General features: G+C 34.5%; 1 protein-coding gene across 1 annotated transcript in view; it reads right to left on the reverse strand.

The window, feature by feature from the left end:
• The window catches only part of LOC150095293 (uncharacterized), a 590,931-nt gene that overhangs the window by 564,430 nt on the left and 4,490 nt on the right, over window positions 1-22,011 (reverse strand). The window contains exon 2 of the mRNA XM_090410639.1: window positions 1,958-2,081. Coding sequence (XP_090266765.1) covers window positions 1,958-2,081 — 124 coding nt within the window. The remainder of the gene's footprint in view (window positions 1-1,957; window positions 2,082-22,011) is intronic.

The following is a 22,011-nucleotide window of genomic DNA, read 5'->3' on the forward strand; positions in this document are numbered from 1 at the left end:
AAAGACTCTCCTTTACTTAAACCTGTTCTAGTTACTTCAGCTAAAGTAATCTGCATAGTCCTAATTTTCTATTCAACACATTTAACTCGGTCTTAATATCCTGAACCTCCTTACTGAGGTTCAGGATATTAAGACCTGAACCTCAGTAAGGAGATTGAGGATATATTGCAGATAATGAAGGTAGCTTTCATTTTCACAAACTCCTGCCAAAGCTCTTCTACTACGTTTGCTTCCATTCCCAATTGCCCTAGTCTATCTAGACACTTCTCACACACATCACCATTTTTGTTCTTCTCGTTTAGTCAAACAGTCCACAGATCCTTTACATTCCTCGGAGCATGCATAGCTATAGCAGTTTCTGCAACATATCCACTGTGAAAAATGCAAGGCTCAGCTAGACTTTTGTATACAGAAGTCCTCTATGCCACCGAAATATGTCTCTTTGTGGATGCCATCTTTAGATGCTGAAGCAGTGCAACAAACAAGCAGCGAAAACACAAAATAAACAACAAAGTTTCAACAATAACACCACTGAAGGACACTTGTATCCAACTGAAGCACAACTGCAGCACAATTTGAGACAAAAATCTTCACTATACTTCAACTTAAAAACACTTTTTCTAGCATAGCTCAAAACGACCGCTACCACTATATTAAACGTTAACTATATAATAAATACTCACTACTTTTATAGTACAAAAGTGCACACATCAATAGAATATTTATTTTAAATTGTTTATTTGCTGCTAGCAATTCTCTTAAACTGTGGCTGACATTCACAGTTTATTCACACTAAACAGTGAAGACATATTTCTAGTCTCAGATTTATTTAGATTAGACATATATCATATCCTACTTCTAGTTTTAAATATGTTCATCTTTCTATAAAGAAGAAGTTTGCTGACAAATGTAAAGTTGATGCATCAGAAATTAGAGCTACAACAGAAGTACAAGCAAATCTCACCAATATAACAAACTACTGCTGAAAAGTCCCATATCAACCCAAGTCCCATATGCACAATGCCATGCTACAAGAAATTCACTATAGTAAATTATTCATTATAACAAACTACTCCTGTGGGTGGGTCCTAAGCGTATGATATAGTGAGAATCGATTGTAACAAAATAATCAGCAGATAGCCAATGAATGTGTGAACTGCATCATACTTCATATTTGTAATGATTTAACTTTACAAAAATGGAAGTTGTTAAACCAATTATTCCATTTGTTACCATAAGCCAGTTCAAAATAACATCAGTGGGCTGAATCTGGCATGAAAGACATGAGTATATACTTGTTTACATTTGATTTCAAAGCCTAGATATTGTATTCCTTGGGAAACACAAAAGGAGAAAGACTATTCCAAAATACAGCAGAAATAGGGATGAAGAAAGAGGAAAAGAAACTTGTTCTGTGAGTTTCAAGGTATACTGTGAACGGATGTTGGGTGGCAGCCACACATGTTCCAATGGACTTAGTACTGAGTGGGTAAATTATGGATGCTCTTTCATATGAACATTTGCCAAGGAAATATTCATAGAACATGCATATTGCAGAAACCAAATGCCTGTGTGAAAGCAGGAGAAGTGAGTTGGTAAGAGATGGATTATTAATCTAATTGCCGTCTCTGTACTGAGACGGGCAAAAAAGTCACTACTTTAAGGACCAAAGTAGGATTCACAAGTTTAATTTTTAGTTTGGCCTTGGTTGCTAAATGTGCGATTGGTTTACACTGTTTTGGGTGAAACTGTCATAAAAAAAGGCATCAAGTGCTCATGCTATATTCATAGGACAATAGCTCAGTAATTAATTTTCAATAAGTGATGAGTCTCTGGAAAATTAAAATGCAAAATTGAACACTGTTCAATGCACAAAACACATTCAAACAGAATACATTTTATGTGAGTAATGCTTTATGCCAACTTCATCTGAAGATTAGCATGCTAAATTACTTACCTCCACCATTATTATAAGCCACATTTGGAAAGCGCCAAACATTGCCTAATCCAACTGACATTGAAATGCAAGAGAGAAGAAATTCTATACCTTTTCCCCACTGGCCGCGTTCGACCTTATTATCCTGTGAACAGAACAAGAGCAAGATGTGACTAGACTTAAAACAAATGCATCATGTATAATTATAATTATTTGCATATTTGGTACATTAATTAACCACGTTACCAGCTAAGATATATATATACGCTGTTGTGTCGGAAATAACCGGCCCACTATCAGTCAGCCATTTATTTCGGACCCAACATGAGAAGAAACTGATTTACGATAAAAACATCTTATACTCTCAAGAGCAGGGGTAAAGAAATAATAAATGAATTGTTATCAAAGAGGGTATATCAATTTAATTAGTAAGATTGTTATAAAATAGTCCAAATTGTATTCTAAAATCATGCCCAATATGGGAAAATTATGTTAAAGAAATCAGAACCATATGTCAACCAATCAACGGAAGGTCAAATCACTACATAAGAGTCTACAGTAACGCAGCAGAAAAACCGTATAGCCATCCGGTAACCTCAACCGTAACAATTTCGTCAAGAGAGGCATGGAGAAAAGAATGTGACATCATCAATACCTGATGAACCAGGGATAGTTAAGTAGGTGACGAAAGTAATGAGAAAAGGTGTTCGCGGATGAAATATAAGGAGCTGTGTGCACTTTAAACACTCTCTCGTGTTCCTGTATTTCCTGTGTTCTTGTTCGAGGGCCGTGAAGGCTGAGGAAGCTTGTCTCCGGTATCCAGCAACATTCCACGTTGCTGTGGGATCCGATATGCACAAGATATCCGACAGAACATCGCCAGACCAGCAGACAGAGCCATTGGTAAATCTGCTACCAATGTGAGGACGGCAAAGGAGATCCTTCGAGGAGAAAAGAAAGCAACAGACACTGGAGCGACAAGAGAATCTTGCCACATCTGAAGAAAACCCGGGACTAAAGTTGAGGAACCAACTTCACTAAGGAAATAGCTGGTAAGGTGCAGAACTTTTATTTTATATATAACAAGTCATATAGAAAGAGAGGAAACAAAAGGAGAGAGAACTCTGAGCATAGCCCTGCTCGCAACATCTAAGTGATACGTTTGGACTAATCATCTGTGATAAGACCTTCCTATGTTAATTTAATCTCTTGTATAAGAGAGACATTATAGCAGAACAGTTATTAAATGATTCAGTATATGTGATAGTGTGTGAAGGCCCTGTTTCTTACAGAGAGCCTACAACTTATATAAGTTTTACAGGGAAGAGTTTAGTCCTCTGACTAAAACAGTGACTGTTAATTGAGTGAATATACTATGTACATTTTGCTAAGATGATAATATTTAAGAATTGCATAACCACTAGAGCATTACTTAATCCTAATGCAAGATACAAGAATAAGGATGATTAACTAATGCTCTTGACATAAAATTAGATGAGCCTGTGTGATAAGAGATATATAAGAGAGATTTTAACATTTAGGATATTTGAGTGACTTATTACAGCAGCATGAAAATCTATGCATGAGTTTATCCTTATATTATTGAGATATGATTTTAGTGTAAATATCTTTTGTTCAAATAAATGTATTCTTTTAAACTAAAACTTGTGAGTTCTTGTGTCTGAGACTGAACTACCGCTTAGAAAAGTTCGGACCTGTATAGGGCGGGGAAAAGGGAGCCACGACTGCATACCACGTGATCTCTAACCTCAATTAAATTGTTGATATAATTAGTAGCTTAAGTCTTAGTATCAAAAACTGGTTTCTGGCTGGCGCAGTCGATCCTAAAATAATTTGTCAGGAACTAATTTCAGGTACATGTAACTTCTTAAGATATGAAACTAAATTAGGATATTATAAGAAAACAAAATAACCAAAAGCAAAAAGGAAAACTAGAAAGGAGAACCAAGGGACATAACAACGTCCAGTATATCATGGATGCGAAGTGCATATTAAAATTGTAATACCATTGATATTACATTGAAATATATTATGGATACGAAGCGTATGAGGATGCGTATTTGATCCATAATGGTAAGGTGGTTAAACAACACAAAAAAGTCATTATTATTATGCTTATTATTATGTCATTATATATGGAGATTGGAATATCATCAAAAAGTAAGAGAGTTTTAATAGCATTGGGATTCGGCATATTCATGGCTTAACACAATTAAGACCAAATGTTTAATTTTCTAGCAAACCTCATTTCTTAATATATTTATGTGGTACCACTGAAATAAAGAGCCAAGAGGCTTCACTTCAGCAATGCAAAATTATACAAATTAAGTGGATATTGAATCGAACATTATTTCAAAGCCAAATATATAGAAACTACATGAGTTTTGTGTCGAATATAGAAACTATAAAAACTTCGGAGGAACCAAGCACAAGCAACCTTTCAGGACAGGGACAACTCGTGGCAAAGGTGGATTAAGTTCTGACCACTTTCCTTAGTATTCTCTATAATGCAAAGCACATCTCCTTGCAGACATGTATGATGCTATGTATTATGGGAAGGGGTCACTACCAAGACCAGTTTCGACCTTTGTTGAGGTCTTGTCAGTGGGAACCAGACCCAGTTGTAAAATACCCAGGTTGAAGTCATGCTTTCCATACGAGTTGCCAAAAAGTGTCACATTTTAAAAAGATACCAAGAATTACTGAAATAAAGAGCCAAGAGGCTTCACTTCAGCAATGCAAAATTATACAAATTAAGTGGATATTGAATCCAACATTCTTTCAAAGCCACGGCACTCATATTGCACAAAGCTTTTTCATATGCAATTCTTCATGCAAAATATATCCTACACACTCTTTTGAAATGCCTATAGTCTCAGCAATTTCACACACTTTGATACACTGGTCAACTAATACCATATCATGCACTTGATCAATGATTTCTGGTGTTGTTACACTTTTTGAACGTCCTTCATGTGGATCATCTTCAAGAGTGGTAAAGCCACATTAAACTCAGCAGCCCATTTCTTAACTGTCGAAAATGAAGGAGAAGAGTGCCCATAAACTTTAATGAACTTCAAATGAATTTCTTTTGGTGTTAAACCTTCTTTTACAAAGAATTTGATAACCGCACAATACTCCATTTTATCCATTTCAAGGGATACAGACATTTTTGCTTCAGACAGCTGTATAAAACAAACTACTTGATAGAATGACTTGCAAAATTTCACATGGATACTTATGACATATGTACCAACTTAGGGAGAAAAAAAAAAAACCCTTGTCAATAGTGTTGCCATCTATGGCCAAGAAATTTTCATATATGTTGTGCATTATGAGATACCAGGGAAGATTACTGTGAAATCAGCTGCCTCCATATACAAGTAGCTTATCATGAAATTACATTATGTGCTCATTAATAATATGGTAATACACCATTTCCTACTTGTATTTGGAAACATGACTTCCACTACTGATTTAGCTGAAGTATCTCTAAAGGTATAAAACTCCTACTGATGACAGCATCAATAAAGTTCAAACCAATCTGAATAGTGATCCTTTCCACAATGCATAGCAATATACAAAAGGAAGTGGGAAGTGTACTTACTGTCATGCATTGTGGGAAAAAAATGAAAACTGCAATGGTTAGCAGATCAGAGAAGTGCAGAATTTCCCATAAGGAGGGAAATAAACATTGAACAGTTTCAAATGGAATGATTTACTAATGCTTTATGGCTTTCTTTATAGAGCCGGTCCATAAAACATGTACTCTGGTGTAAAATTTTACTATTCTTCCAAAGAACACAAGGCCAGACTCTTCACGTTCAAGAAATTTGACATGCACTGAATGATTCTCACAATGAACAGAGGCAGATCTTCCATATTCTTCAAAATATGATATGCCACAAAGAACTAGAAATCTGGAAAGTGTATAAAAAAGTAGGTCTTTGGATGAAGAAAAGAGAGAGTAAAAATTTTCTAGACAGGACAAAATGCTACATGAATAGTGAGAGGCCCTGAGAATTTTAGTGATAAATTCTGACAATTCCCTTGATATATGGAAATGTGATTAATTTCTTTCTGAGTGCGAGTCCTATAAATACTGTTTTACTGATTAAGGTCTCATTGAAACCATTTGCTAAAAATGACTTAATTAATAAGCTGTTAACTTCTGATGTAGTATGACATCTACAAATGTAGCATCTTATATATGTATTTTCTTCCAAAATATGAAGAATTGAAGAATTCATGTTAGAGGTTTAATGGAATATTAACAGCACTGAGAAAGGATTAAAACTAATTTTAATACTTCCAATATTTCGTCTCCGTCACAGAGACATCTTCGAGGATTACAAAAACTTTTTGTAACAACACACACACAAATACAATACAAAGTGAAACAAAAGTACTATCTAGGTGGTGTGCCCTCTATGGGCATTTGCAGGTGGCCTGGGATATAAAGAGGAATCTCTGATAATTAAAGTTTCCCAAATTTTGGGAAGTTTAATGCAACCGTATTTAAACTGTTCATTTTTGGTCTAAGCTGGTAAAACTGAGAACTTTTATTGTTAAAAGACCATAAGATTTAATGATTACAAATACAAATGTATTTGTTTAAATTAGGTTGATTTCTGAGTGCAGATGCAGATTCAAAGAATAATCTTTCTTTTTTGAATTTACTATGGTGGAGTATGGTAGTTTTTTTCCAGGAGATCCTGTGGAATGTATCCAAACATGGGATGTATCCAAAACATGGTCTAGAAGGCCAGACCGACCATAATTGTGTTTGCAGATGTAAGAACTGTGTTCTTCTAACTGGATGGATGCTGACCTGCCTGTTTGTCTGAAGTAGGCAAGTTTACAGGAACAAGGATCTCTATATACACCAGGCACTGAAAGAGGAGGGAGCTGGTCTTTAGTGGAGCGGATGAGTGTAGCAAGTTTACGGTGGGGCTTAAAAGCTGTATGGAGGTTGTACTTTTTTAATGATCTGGCTATTTTTTCTGAAGTACCACGGATGTAAGGAATGGTGATGGCATTTCTGAAGTCCTTCTGAAGAGATGGTTGGGGAATGGGGAAAGACTTGATTATTTTTTTTAATTCTGTAGTCATTATAGCCATTGGAAAGGAAGGTGTTGTGTATGTGTTTGGTTGAAAGAGCAGTTTTACTGGATTAAAGAAAGATTGTAGGCCCTATTGGTCAGAGTTTTAATAACACACGAAGAATTGAAGACTTTAAATGGTTCATAAAGAATTTACAGATCTAAAAAAGGTAAATCATCCCCCCCCCCCATTTCTAACATGAACATCATTCTAGAATGGACTATATTAATCTTTTGAAAGAAAAAAAAATTAGCTTAAATGAAGAACCATTCCAAATCACAGAGATATCATCAACATATCTGTACCACAGTACATAATAAAAAATATCACTCAGGAAACACTGTTTATAAAGTTTCATAAAATAATTAGCAAGAGTAGGAGAAAAAGGACTCCCCATGACAGCACTCCTCAAGTTGCTGGTATAATTTATTCTATATTACAACTGTGTCACAAAGTAAAGAGCTTAACAATGTGAGCAGAAAACCTTGTTTAAGAAAATCAATAATATGCTTTAAAGGTGTATGCTAATAAACAGCATACACCTTAATGCCAAGACAGAGATCACAAATTTTGCTCTTAAAATCTAAAGTGTTTTTAATATAAGAGACTGACTTCCATGTGAAAGTACACAGAAATACTGACAGACACTTGGGGAACTTATGAAGCCATTGGGAGAAACAATGTGATCAACAACTAGCCTTAAGGGAATAACAAGACCTGTGGATCTAGAGAAGACCATATAACTTATGGGAACGTGCATGAAAGGTCTTGACTTTTTTTTTTTTCTTTGTCATCATTCCAGCAAGAAAAACGATCAATGAGTTTGTTAATCTGACTTACTGCAGGACTGAATGAGAGGAGGGACAGTAAGTGGAATGGTAATGGAGCATTAAGGTAATCTTTCTGTAACGTTCTTTCTTCAGTAGTATCCTGTACTACTACCACAGCCTTAACTATTTATCTGTCTAGATGGTAATAAGATGTTGTTTTTAAAGACTCGAGTGGTTTTTAATTCAGAAAACATTAAGTTAGAAGGTAGAGCTTTAGCTCAGAAAAGCATTTTAGCAACTTTAAAGCAAATCCTGTTAGTTTTATCAGAAGGAAAAGTACATAAGCCTCTATTTACTGAATGAAAAAACTCCATCAGTTGTGTGTATTTTTTGTACAGAAATAGCAGTCGTGACCTTTAGTTAATACTAAAATTTCCTCTCGAGTAAGCAGTCAGCCAGAAATATTAATTTTACCAATTTATCTAGGTTAGTAGTGCAGGTAGAAAAAGGAACCAATAATTTAACAAATTTCCTTTTGAGCATGTCATAGACAATATTAAGAATCCTTTCTGGAAAATTGTGAGAAAATCTGGTGAATGATGGTAAACAATTATGAAGTCAAAACTGATGTTAGAATATACTTAATGGAGATGTTTATATCTAAAAGGACTAAAGGGTTAATTATAATGAAGAGCCAAAGGCTTCAATTCGGTGACATGAACTTATTTAAGTTAAGGGATATTATATCCCATATTGTTTCTTAGCTGAATAAGAAACTCAAAGAGTTTCATGCTGAATATAGAAACTATATAAAGTTCGGCGATTCCAAGCGTAAGCAAATACCTGGATAGTGCAGCAACTGACCCTTGAAGGTAGTGCAAGCTGAGGCAACTCATGTAAAAGGTGGAGCAAGCTCCAATCACTATTCTTGATATTTACCCATAATGTGAACTTAAACTCCTAGGAGCTGTATTATTGTTCAACATTATGAGAGAAGGTCACTACCCAGACCGGTTTCGACCTTTTTTGAGGTCTCATCAGTGAGTATGAAACTCTTTGAGTTTCTTATTCAGCTAAGAAACAATATGGGATATAATATCTCTTAACTTAAATCTTAAATAAGTTCATGTCGCCGAATTGAAGCCTTTGGCTCTTCATTATAATTAATACTTTAATAGGACACCTCTTGGCAATTCTCATTAAAGGGATGTAAGTTCTGTTCGCCACAAACTTGGTATTAACATGGTCTACCTACTCACTGATGAAACCTCAAAAAAGGTCGAAACCGGTCTGGGTAGTGACCTTCTCTCCTAATGTTGAACAATAATACAACTCCTAGGAGTTTAAGTTCACATTATGGGTAAATATCAAGAATAGTGATCGGAGCTTGCTCCAACTTTTACATGAGTTGCCTCAGCTTGCACTATCTTCAAGGGTGAGTTGCTACACTATCCAGGTATTTGCTTATGCTTGGAATCGCCGAACTTTATATAGTTTCTATATTCAGCATGAAACTCTGAGTTTCTTATTCGGCTAAGAAACAATATGGGATATAATATCCCTTAACTTAAATAAGGACTAAAGGGTTTTTTTTGGTATAATTAAGTTTTGGGTTTTATAAGACTTATCAGTATGAAGCAAGTAAATGACATCTAGCATGTCAACATAATGAAACCAAAAAAAAAAAAACTTTAGCCCTGATAGATACTAACATCAATTCTATAAAGAATATTCTAATATCAGTTTCAACTACAGAATTAGTCACCATTATTCATCATATTATTTCCTCAGAATCTTCCAATGGAATTTTTAATACTTTCCATGACAGGCTCGAATGGAAATCTGAATTACTGCTTAACCATTTGCAGTTTGTTCCTTTCTTCACCCAGAGACAAAGAAAAATCTTTCATTATGCTTTCCAGCAATCTACTACATTCCTTGTTCTTTGTAGCTTATCACATTTTGAGAAATCTGGAAAATATGCCTTGGGATGTGCCTCAAAATGGTTCATGAACTTGAACAATTGTACCTTGCAGAACACGTCATCTCCTCTAAACACAAAATTCTTTGGAACACTAAAACTTTACATAATAGATTTCTTATGAAATGACTTTATAAAGAATGCTGAAACATTATTAAATCATCCTAATTTGAACAAGTCTGATGATGGGCTGTGTTTATCTCTCTTATGAAAGATAGTACTAACCTTTCCTAGGGTGTTTTAACTCTAGGAATTAACTGATCATTGTTACCTTAGCTTTAGCAGTGCACTGTTGAATTTTTTCTGTTACTCTTGTATGTTTTTATACTGAAGATGCCTATAAAACATGGGCAAAAAATTTCATACTAATATAATGATTAATTATCTGCATTAATTCGGTTACATCTATGTCAGCTTACATACCTATTTCAAAACAGATTTCCAGGGATATACCCTTCTGTCGTGTACTGAGAAATTTCTGCTGAATCTAGCATATAAAATTCCTATTAGTAATTTATACATTTCTATCACATCCAGTCTTTTCTGCCTTTTGATCAAATTTTGCAAACCAGAAATCTTCAATATATACATAAGAAACATTCTACAGACATGTCATCATCATCTGGATAACCAATCACCAGCAGCATGGTGTAGCTGGAGCACACCAACCACCTCAATGTTCCAATACTTTCTTTTAATCAACCTGAACTTCTTTTTTAAGATAAATAGCTGAATTTTTTTTTAAATTAATATTTAAATTTTATTTAGCAATAATAGGGAAATTTCAAAATATCAATATTGTGAGATTATTTAAAAAATGGTACATTTTATTATGCTATAAAATTTATTCATGTTTTTGTTATAAATTTATAACTCAAGTGAGAAGGATCTGAAGCACTCTGACACTTTATTTAGTACACTGGTGTACAAAAGCTACAGATGAACTACATTTTTACCTGCACATGAAAATATTTTCATGACTACAGCCAAATATGGACATAAATTTATAGCCAGCATACTAATAAATTATAATACACAAAAAAATGTGTTATACATTTTGTACAAATTAAATTGCAATACATTTTTGGCAAAAATTACAAATTTCCTAAGGGCATAGTTAAGGAATTAATGTACAGGGCTTACAGAAAACTATGCAGAGACATGTATTGCAATTTAATTTGTATGAAATTTATATAGAAAGTCACATTTTTTGGTATGACACTGCGAAAGCTATATTACATTTCAGTATGGAATGTCCATCCCGAACTAATGTAGCTATCACGTCATACCATGCTTAGCATCAAGTGATTCAGAGTTCTTGAAGCAAACTGGCCCTTCTTCAGAGCAATGGTAAGGCTTTGTTTTCTGGAGAGGAATTTTGAGCAGCAATGTGGCTCCTTATTGTGTCCCAAATACATTTGGGATGCAATAAGGAGCTATCAGAAATACTTGAGAAGACTGTAAATGCTAATCAAATAAGAGACCTGACAAATAACAGACCAATTTGGAAGAAAGTTGCTTGCTGAATGTGATTTCGAGATTAGTTTCTAGTAACAAATTCATCTTGACTGTGTTAGACTGTCTTAATATATGCCCTTTACAGGTATATACCAATTTTAGTCAAGATCCTAAATAAATTACATGCATATAATTTTGCTTTGCTATATGCATATAGTTTAACTGATGCAGTAATGAAAGATCATAAAATACAATACTACAGTACTCCCTCAATTATCCAACCACAATGAGACATCAATTTTCTGGTCAGATAACAGAGAAAAGTTGAAGTGAAGGCAGTACTGCACCTGAAGTTGGTTGACACACTAACCAACACATTCAAGGGTCAGTTAACCGAAGGTTCAGTTATTTAAAAAGCAAACAGATAACACAGATCACTGTATTATAAACTACACCATTTTTGTGATTATCTCAAATCATTTCCTTCCTTTTTTTTCTTTTTTTTGGAAAAGTTTTTCCAAAAAAAAGAAACCTCCATCAAATAACAGAAATCTTTGAAAACAAAATCTAAATAAGAATGAGAAAATATAACACAACACTGATGATGACTAATGTTCTGATTAAGATTGTGTAAATTCCATAGCACAGTTTAACAGTGATTCATGTCCTTACATAAAATTTGAATTAATAAAGTACTAGCATGTGTAACCTGAAGAACCAGATCATTAGAGTGTGATTCTTTTCCATGGCAATTCAGCACACTAGAAAAGTGAACAAAAAATTGAAAACAACTAAAAGAATGTAGTAATGACAGAAAAATTAAATGTATTTGTTCCAGTTAACTTTTTCGAAGGGATAATTTTACCATAATAGTCAGTGCTTTTTTACTTATTTTAAATGTTGTATTTACAATATTATTATTTATTTATTATTATTATTCATTTCATTATCATTTTAGTAATTTATTTTTTTATTTATCATATGATTATTTTATGATTCATTAAAGAATTAACAAATTAAAGCATGCTTTTTCTAAAACAGATATATGCAATGTGTAACATATACAATAACAACTTTTTAAATGGTGATCTGAAACACAATTACCATGAATTATATGACAATCTGACAACTCTGGTCTTGTGATAAGCTGTTGGGAATTACTAAGTGTTAAGAGCAAATACAGAAAAGGCCTTGAACTAAGTCCTAATTGGAAGATGGATATCAGGGATTGGGAGGCTGAATGCCATGTAACTGGATAGTTAAATGCATAAATTAATTGATTGCAAAAAGAGAGAGAGAGAGAGACAGAGATAAACTAAAAGTAAGAACTACAGCTTGGTTCTTAAAAAAATATGGAATACTGAACTCCGTTAATTAATGTACAAATGATAATTAATAATATATATATCTTGTTTCCAGTAGACAATCACTTCACATGTTTTTGTTAACATGTGAATCATCCATATTCTGTCATATTAAATAAACACTCCTTACACATTATAATATACCTCACAAGAAATAATATTCTTGTTTTCATCCTTACACGACCACTATGAGGAAATATATATTTAGTTTTCATATGTAGCAAGAATACTTTCGAACAAGGTTCACAAGACTAAACAGCCTTCGCTAGTTGGCTTCACAATGCATGCTGTTATAAATGCCTAAAAAGGAAGGATGGTGCTCTGCATTCTGGAATACAAAGACCAACTTTTAAGAAAAGATTGCTGATCTCTCTTTCTCCCCACCCACCCACCCACACACACAAGCAACCTATTCATGATTGTTCAAGCGCAAATTTTGCATGCTTATGCCTGGATAAAACAAGGATGAAAACAAGAACATAATTTCTTGTCACATATAATATACTTTCAAACCCCAACAGAAAAACTTACAATTCTCTGTATTCCTAGCTGGCTGAGCAGATTACACACCTGTTCTCCAACCAAATGACTGTGGGTTCGAATCACTTCATGGGCATGAATGTTTATAAATTTCTTTAGATGGCAGATTAATTTCATCACCCAGTGTGAGACTGATATCCTGCTTATTATTGGAGGCCTGATACCCACCCAACGGTTTCTGGATTATCTACCCCACAGTACAAAAAAATGCAATAAATTTATCATCTTTCATGAATAGAAATTGCATTAAAAAAAAAAAGGAGGGGGGGGGAAACATTCTTATGAATTAATAAATTCCAAGTTTCATTTGAATAGCTTCAGTTTTAAAATGGCTTATTTGATAATGATGATGCTATTTATTCATTTCCCAATGTTCTCCAAATTCTCATAGCTTGATCTTTGTATTTGATTATATTACTATTATTATTAAAAATATCTTTAAACCAGCTCTCAGACTGAAGTCTGACTCAAGTACAAGAGCGATGAGTTGAGAAAAGATAAACATATGTTGACATGTGAGGAGAAATGACTTCAGGTTTGTAAATATGTCGGATGAATTTCAGTGACAGATGAAAGAGAGGATACTACTAAAGAAAGTAATGGGAGAACTGTGAAGATAAAAGGAGATATGAAAGCAAGAGAGTGACACTAAAAGTTCTACTCTGGTTTGAATTATGACCAAAGTAACTAAGGCTATGAGACCAGTGCATTATGTCTGTTAATTGCATTTATTCTTCTGGCCAATTTGTCAATTCTGTTTGATGAAAACTCTGTCCTCTTCCATATGATGCCACATAACTCAACTTCCCGTGAAAAGTCCTTATAAAAGTTCCTTGCATCCTAGATGAAATTCCAACCGAAGAGCTAACCAATGTCATTAAGTCCTGACCAAAAACAAATGGGTAGATAAGAATGTGTAGACAAAACAGACAGAGAAATGGGATGAATCAAGAAAAAACAGAGATCATGGAGAATGGATGCTGGAAACAGTAGAAAGCTTGTGTGTGTGTGTGTGTGTGTGTGTGTGTGAGAGAGAGAGAGAGAGAGCTTAAGATGAATGGGAATTAGTTGAATGTGGGGAAAACAGACCTTGTGTGAAAGAATTGCAAGGTGGCTGGGGGCATAGTAGTTACAGACACAAAAATGAATTAGTGTGTTTGCTTACACATTCAGAGAATTCAGAGGATTTTCTTATAGGCCTGGAAATGTGATAAGTGATAACAAACAAATGTATAACAAACTGGTTTAACAAACAAGATGATAGTGATCATTTCCAGTGATTTTAATTATGAAAATACAACTTGAAATGTAGAGATAGCATCTAGTGGCAAGATAAAAGAATCTAACTTTCTAAGGGACGATTACCTTAGGTAGTATACAACAGAAGAGATATGTGGATCAGGTCTCTGATTGGATCGCTGCATCAGAGATGTTACTGTGAATGAGGAGATGATCTGTCCAGATATATGAAGGTTTTATGGAGTTTCAGGAGATAGTTTTCAGTATCAGCAACACAGAATTGAGAATTTGGTACAGTGATACTCTTATAATGCTCTGCTTTACAACAATCCACTGACACGACACTTTTCGATTATGACCAATGCCCATTTATACAACAATACATTCGCTCATGTGACAGTTTAGCGACAATGCTGCTGCCACAAATCAACTGATGTGCAGTTTTCAGGACCTCTTTGTTCATAACATAATTGCTTGCTGCATCTCTGTGTTTTAGTGTTTCGCTGTGATTTATAAACCGTTTATAACTATTATTTTATTGTTGTTATTAATGGCAGATGAAATTCAGTAAGGGTGCTGTTGCTTCTAGTGAAAAGAAGATGCATAAACATTACATGCTAAGATAAAAATTATTAAATTCAGTGATGGTGTATTGAACACTGATATGTTGCAGGCTAAACTTACCTCACACTACTTGTTACAATTGTTAAAATAAGATAAAGTGAAAAGTGCTATACTAATTAACACTACAGTTATCTGTAAACATGATAATCTTATTCCCGAAACGGAAAAACTTCTAATAGTATAGATCAGTGGTTCTTAACCTGGGGTGTGTGCACCCCTGGGGGTGCGAGAAAGCATTTCCAGTTGTGCGAGAGAAGTTTCTAAATTTTGACCCAGATTCGATGGACAACAGCTATTTAATAAAAGACAATCTTATTGAAATAGAGCCAATGCACATATTCGAATAAAATTTGAAAAACTGGACTTAGAACAATTCTGGTGTACACAGTTAGAACCTTATCCACAGCTTTTACAAATTGCAAATTTGTAAAAGCTGTGGATAAGGTTCTGCAAATTGCAGACACTTTTACAAATGGTAAAAGTGTCTGCAATGCACTGGCAAAAGCAGCATTGCAGACACTTTTACCATTTGCCACCACCTACCTGTGTGAAATGGGATTTTCATCACTTTTGCACATAAAAACAAAAGCCAGAAATCGCTTAAATGCAAGTGATGACTTACGCATGGCTCTTTCAAAAAAGGAGCCTCGCTTCAAAAGTATTATTATGAATAAACAACAACAACATAGCCATTAAAAATTGAGATATTGTTTTGTATGTATATGTAAATGTATGTGTTTATTTTTCAATAAATAAATTATCTTGCAATAGATGTAATTTCCTAAATAAAGAAATAGAAACACATTTTTCAAGGGGTTGCGAGAACTTATTTTTAGATTCAAAGGAGTGCCGATCACTAAAAAGGTTAAGACCCATTGGTATAGATGATGATCACAATGGTTGGCATGTTCCCTTAAGTTAGGCTATTTTCAGAATAACTTTTTGGTTGGCAAAAATTATTCTAAATCTTTTTCTTACATAACTAATGTAAATTAATGCTTTATTTATGTCATTCACTCTCTCTTTCTCACACACACACACACACACACACACACACACACACACACACACACACACACACACACACACACACACACACACGACTGCTTTTAAAATGTTATTAAACCATTACAATTAAAAAAAAATGGCAGTGATTCACTACATGACAGTAGCATGGAACTGAACGTGTCATATGACTGGGGTTAAATAAAAACTTTTATTTAGTTTATTGCACTTTTTCATTTTTCATTTAAATTTCAATAGCTTACACTTATCACTTCTTCACAAATGCTTTATATTATTTTTTTTATTGCAATCCCACCTACAGCAAATTGGTATTTCTTGTGGATTAAAGGTTGTCAAGGAAGGAAAAACCTATTAACACTGGGAGTGTGAGAATGCTGGATCTGGTAACAGCAGAGGATTTGTCTATTATCAGGATAGAGTGATCATGCAGTCTTGACCTAGGAGGTGGCTAAACCTATAGCCTTTTGAGTTAAGAAGTATATAAGGAAATACAGAGACTGTGATTATTACAAACTTAGTATGTGGTTTGGAGCAGTGTCATGGCATCAAAAAGTATACAATGTCAACAGTCATGGAAAATGGTCAAACGATGATTGAGGGAATCGGTATAAGGTTGTATACCCAAAGTCAGGAAGATAAGTCAAGTGGGAGTTAAATAGATGAGAAGCAGAAGCTGGGGGAGGAGGAATTATGGAAAGAATTTAAAGGGTAATGTGGACAACAAATTCATGAACAGTACAAAACATAAGTTTAGAACCTACATAGGAGCAAATATTGATTCTGCTCACTAATTGATTATATCAAAGATTAGAAGAAGAATCTCTAATGCAAGGAAGATATATTGGTCCCATGCAAGAAGGTTTAATAAGGGAAAGACTGAAGAAATTAGAAAAGTTAAAGACAAATATGGTGAGAGAATCAGTGAAAACCTGTCTGGTCTAACCACTGGTGAGAGTGTTAATGAAGCTTGGATATTCTTAGGGATGTCATAGCGACAACAGCAGACATGGTATTAGGAAAGGTCAGTAGAGTTAAGTATAACCATTGGTTTGATGAGGACTGTGAACGTGTGACTGTATTAAAAAATGAGGCATATAAACAAATGCAGTAGAGGAATATCGTTTGGCTAAAAAAGAAGAAAAAAAGAGTGCATAAGAATAAAAGAAGAAATACTATAAGGATGAACTTAAGGAATTGGAACATCTCAGAAGTATGAATGAAAGCAGATCTTCATATCAAAAGTTAAATAGTAGTTGGAAAGATTTCCAGCCTAGAACAACATTATGTAGGGATAAGGAGGGTATAATTTTGAGTGGGAATGAAATGATACTATGAAGATGGGCAGAGCATTTTGATTAATTATTGAATTCAAATATATCTGGTCAATTCTATGATATGGAAGAGAGCCAAGATCTAGAAGCAGTTGAACCAATACCAAGAGATGCAGAAGTGGAGGCAGCTATTATAAAACCTAAGAACAACAAGGTCCCAGGAAAATGGATAGGACACAAGCAGAATTAATTAAAAGTGCAGGTACAGAATACTTCAAGCAGCTGTGTCAACTTATCAACAAAATCTGGATTAATGAAACAATTCCAGACGAATGGAATCTGAGCATCATATGCCCCATCCATAAGAAAGGTGATGTAATGATGTGTTCTAACTACAGAGGGATTAATTTACTATGTACAACTTATAAAATTTTCTCTAACATTCTATTTAAGAGATTTTATCCCTATGTAGAGAATGTTATTGGGAATTATCAGTGTGGATTCAGTGAAGGAAGATCTACAAATGATCAAATTTTTAATACACGCCAATTACTTGAATAATGTAATGGATTTGGAAATGAAACACACCACCTTTTCATAGATTTTAGAGCCACATATGGTAGCATAGATAGATTTAACTTATTTATTGCAATGGAAGAGCTACAGATTCCACAAAAACTTATTGTTTTAGTTAAAGCTATAATGAGAAATATTCGTTGTCAAATCAAAATTCAGAATATGTTGTCTGATCCAATATATATATAAAAAATGGTGTTCAACAAGGGGATGGCTTAGTTTGCTTACATAGCACTTGCCAGCATCTCTGAAAAAGGTTTTCAGAGATGCTGGCATTAATACAAGGGGAACTATCTTCTAAAACTCAGTACAAATTATGGCATATGCAGGTGGCATTGATGTTATAGGAAGGACACAAAAAGCAATGGAAGAAACTTTCATCAGTTTAGAAAAGACAGCAAAGAAGATGAATTTGCAGATTAATCAAGAAAAAACAAAGTATATGACAGCAACCAGAAAGATTTGTGATAATAATCCTTCTCAAATTGAAATTGTATATACCGTATATTATCGCGTATAATGCGAAAAATTTATGGTAAAAAATACTACCTAAAGTTAGGGGTTCGCATTATATGCGGATCCTAAAAAATATAACATCTTATTAGACTTGTACAAACAATATATACTACCTAATGCCTATGCAACCAAATCTACTTGACCCACTCGCATTCAGCGACTGAGCGTGCATCGTATCTGCTCATAAAGCTACTTATATTACTGGCATTACGTGCAGATACGATGCGCTCTCCATCGCCGAATGATAGAGCACAGTGAGATAGATAGAGCACAGTTAGGTATATCGGTTTAGCCACAGTTCATTTTAAATATTATTTGTTAAACAAACCTAGCTGGAAAATGAGCCAAGAAATATAAACATTCATCTTTTGAAGCAGGATTTAAATTGCATGTCGTGCAGTTTGCAGAAGAACATAATAACAGTGTTGCTATGAGAGAATTTGGTGTAGCAGAGAGTAATATTAGACTTTGGCGAAAAAATTCCCAAAACGAAACATGCCCGTTATGGAGATGTAGCATCCTTTCCAGAACTCGAAGAAGAACTAAGTGAATGGATTTTGATGCAACGACAAGATGGCATTATAGTAACAAGAAATGCAATTCGTTTTCGAGCTCTACAACTCAAGAATGGTAAATTCAAGGACATACCAGGTATTTCATCTTTTCTTGCTTCGCCTGGGTGGTGCAACAGATTTATGGAATGCAAAGCATTGACATTACGACACTGAACAAAAATTGCGCAGAAGTTACCAAAGCAGCTTGAAGAAAAAGTGCAGTCCTTCCATAAATTTATCATAAAATTATGGAAGTGTCACGGATATGAACTTTCCCAAATTGGCAATATGGATGAGCCGCCCATGTACTTTGATATGCCTGGGAATTGAACAGTAAACTCAGTTGGTGAAAAGGGTGTCTTCATAAAAACAACGGGACATGAAAAAACGCATTTTACCGTTGTTCTAGCATGCATGGCAGACGGAACCAAATTAAAGCCAACAGTGATATTTAAAAGGAAGAAAATTCCGAAGCATATGAAATTTCCACCAGGTGTAATTGTTTGTGCTAATCAGAAAAGTTGGATGGATGAAGAAGGTGTACAATTGTGGCTGGATCAAGTATGGAACATACGTGCAGGTAGCTTGTTACGTCAACAAAACATGCTAGTCTGGGATATGTTCCAGGCACATTTAACAGAGGCAAGCAAAGAGAAAGCACATGAGCTACGTACAGACCTAGCAGTCATACCAGGTGGTCTAACTTCTGTTTTGCAGCCGTTTGATGTCAGCTTGAATAAGCCATTTAAAGATCACTTACATGAAAAATGGAGAGAATGGATGTCATCTGGTTTGGTGAAGATGACAAATGGTGGGAATTTTCTGAAGCCTGAGATCACCCTAGTCACCAGTTGGGTTAAAGAAACATGGGATTCGATACCATCTGAAATGATTCAATGCTCATTTCTTAAATGTGGAATAAGTAATTCAATGGATGGATCCGAAGATCACGTCATATACGAAAGCGAGGATGATGCACAACAAACTGGAGAGCATGAAGACGATGACGACAACTGCTACAATGATGACGCAATCCCTACAGATGAATTTATAAATGAAATGTTTGACGACTCAAAAGATGAAGAAGAATTTAAAGGATTTTGACATTTTGTTTTAAAATAAATATTTCTTTCGTTAATTTGTATTGTATTATTTATAATGTTATGGAACAAGATTAACAGATCGCATTATACATAGACATGGCATTTTAGGGCTAGTTTTCAAACAAAATTTCTAGTTTGCGTTATACGTGGATCGCATTATACGCAATAATATACGGTAGTTTTATGTACTTAGGATCTGAAGTTAATTGCAAAAATTATATCAGTACTAAGATTCAGAGATTCATCTATTTGCAGAGATGTATTCTTTCTGCAAATAGATGCTTTTGTGGACTTAGGAAACACCTAAAGTCACATCTGATCTCAAGAGAAACAAAGATAATGATGTACAAAATACTTGTAAGACCAGTGTTAACGTATGCCTCTGAAAACTGGGTATTATCAATGACAGATGAAAGATTGCTAGGTCTGTTTGAAAGAAGAGTTCTCAGATATAGTTTTGGAGCATTACAAGAGATTGGTGTGTGGAGGAAAAGATATAACCATGAACTATGCAGATTATTTAATGAGCCAGACATTATTAACAAGGAGAACATAAAAATAAAGTTGGGCTGGACATATTATATGCATGGATAGTAATAAAATAGTTAAGATATTTAATGCTAAGCCAGAAGGAAAAAGAAAAATTGGAAAACCTAAATTTAGATGGGAAGATGGAGTGATGCAAGATATTAAGATTTTAGGAGTCAAAAATTAGAGGAGTTTGGCACTGAATAAGGAAGGCTGGCAGAAGTTTCTGAAGAAGGCCAGGGCCCACATAGAGCTGTCGAGGCAATGATGATGACAATAAGTAAGAAAAGTAACTAGCAGAGAAAGGAAGAAAGGCAAAATCCTTACTTCCCTCACCATATAAGAATACGATGAAATCTCATCAGATTCAGCTTAGCTAATTTACTCTAGTGGATGAAATGAGTTAAGTAGGTCAAAGAAAATCTCAAGACTGCATTGCTAAGTGGAAAGAAAAAGGAAGAATGAAAACTTTTAATGAATGCAGAAACAGAAGAAATAAGTGAATTACCAAATTATCATTCTGCAAAAGCTTGTATACCAAAGTGGAGATAATGTAGCGACTGAGGTGATGAAGAATGATGGAAGAATGTAGTTAAATGAACAGGAAGTGCTCAGTAGATCACAAAATCTCAATACAAGTTTTGCAGCAGGATTAGATGGGATATTTTTCTTTGTATTGTGAGAAAATGCAAGAGAACTAATAGGACTGACAAGGTTGTTTAATTTAAACTAAGAAAGGCTATAATAAATAAAGGCGAAGAGATCCTGTAGAATGATTTAAACAGACTATCATTGTAGGTAAATCATAATGGTCACCTGTTCAATGTCAGAAAGCATAAAGTAATGCACTTGGGATGTCAAAACTATATGTTACTGACGACACACTGCAAAAAATTAATAAGGCTAGAGATCTGAGGTGAGAGCAAAAACACACTAAGTAAAAGAGCACAAAGGATCCTTTGTGCTGTTTAACCCAATTAAGTATGTTGCTGTCTCTCTTTATAAGGATTTTATACAATTATACATGGAATCTGTATACAGGATTGGTTGCCTAAGTTTCTTGGAAATGAGCAAGAGAACAAGGAGTTACTTCTCAAAGTTGAATAAGAATATCAGTAAGGACATTAGGACTTGTTTGGAGTTTTGCTTGGAGAGTAGTGAAAGCGGAATGGGTTTAGAGAGAGAGCTTTTATCCCCGTGAGGTTCTTAAGATCATGGAGATGTCCAGATAATAATAATAATAATAATTACTATCCAAAGAGTGAGGAGCAAGAGTCAAAACAAAGGGGTGCTTAAGGGTCAAAGCTGTATAACTGAGAGGAGACCTCCACATAGCCTTTAAAGGAATGCGGAGAACCGACCAGGGCTTCTGACCTAATGTCCAATCCTCACCTTCTCGTG

This window comes from Typopeltis vanoorti, chromosome 20, assembly GCF_054136105.1.
Source record: "Typopeltis vanoorti isolate ZY-2024b chromosome 20, IOZ_Tvanoo_1.0, whole genome shotgun sequence".
NCBI classification, from domain to species: Eukaryota; Metazoa; Arthropoda; class Arachnida; order Uropygi; family Thelyphonidae; genus Typopeltis; species Typopeltis vanoorti.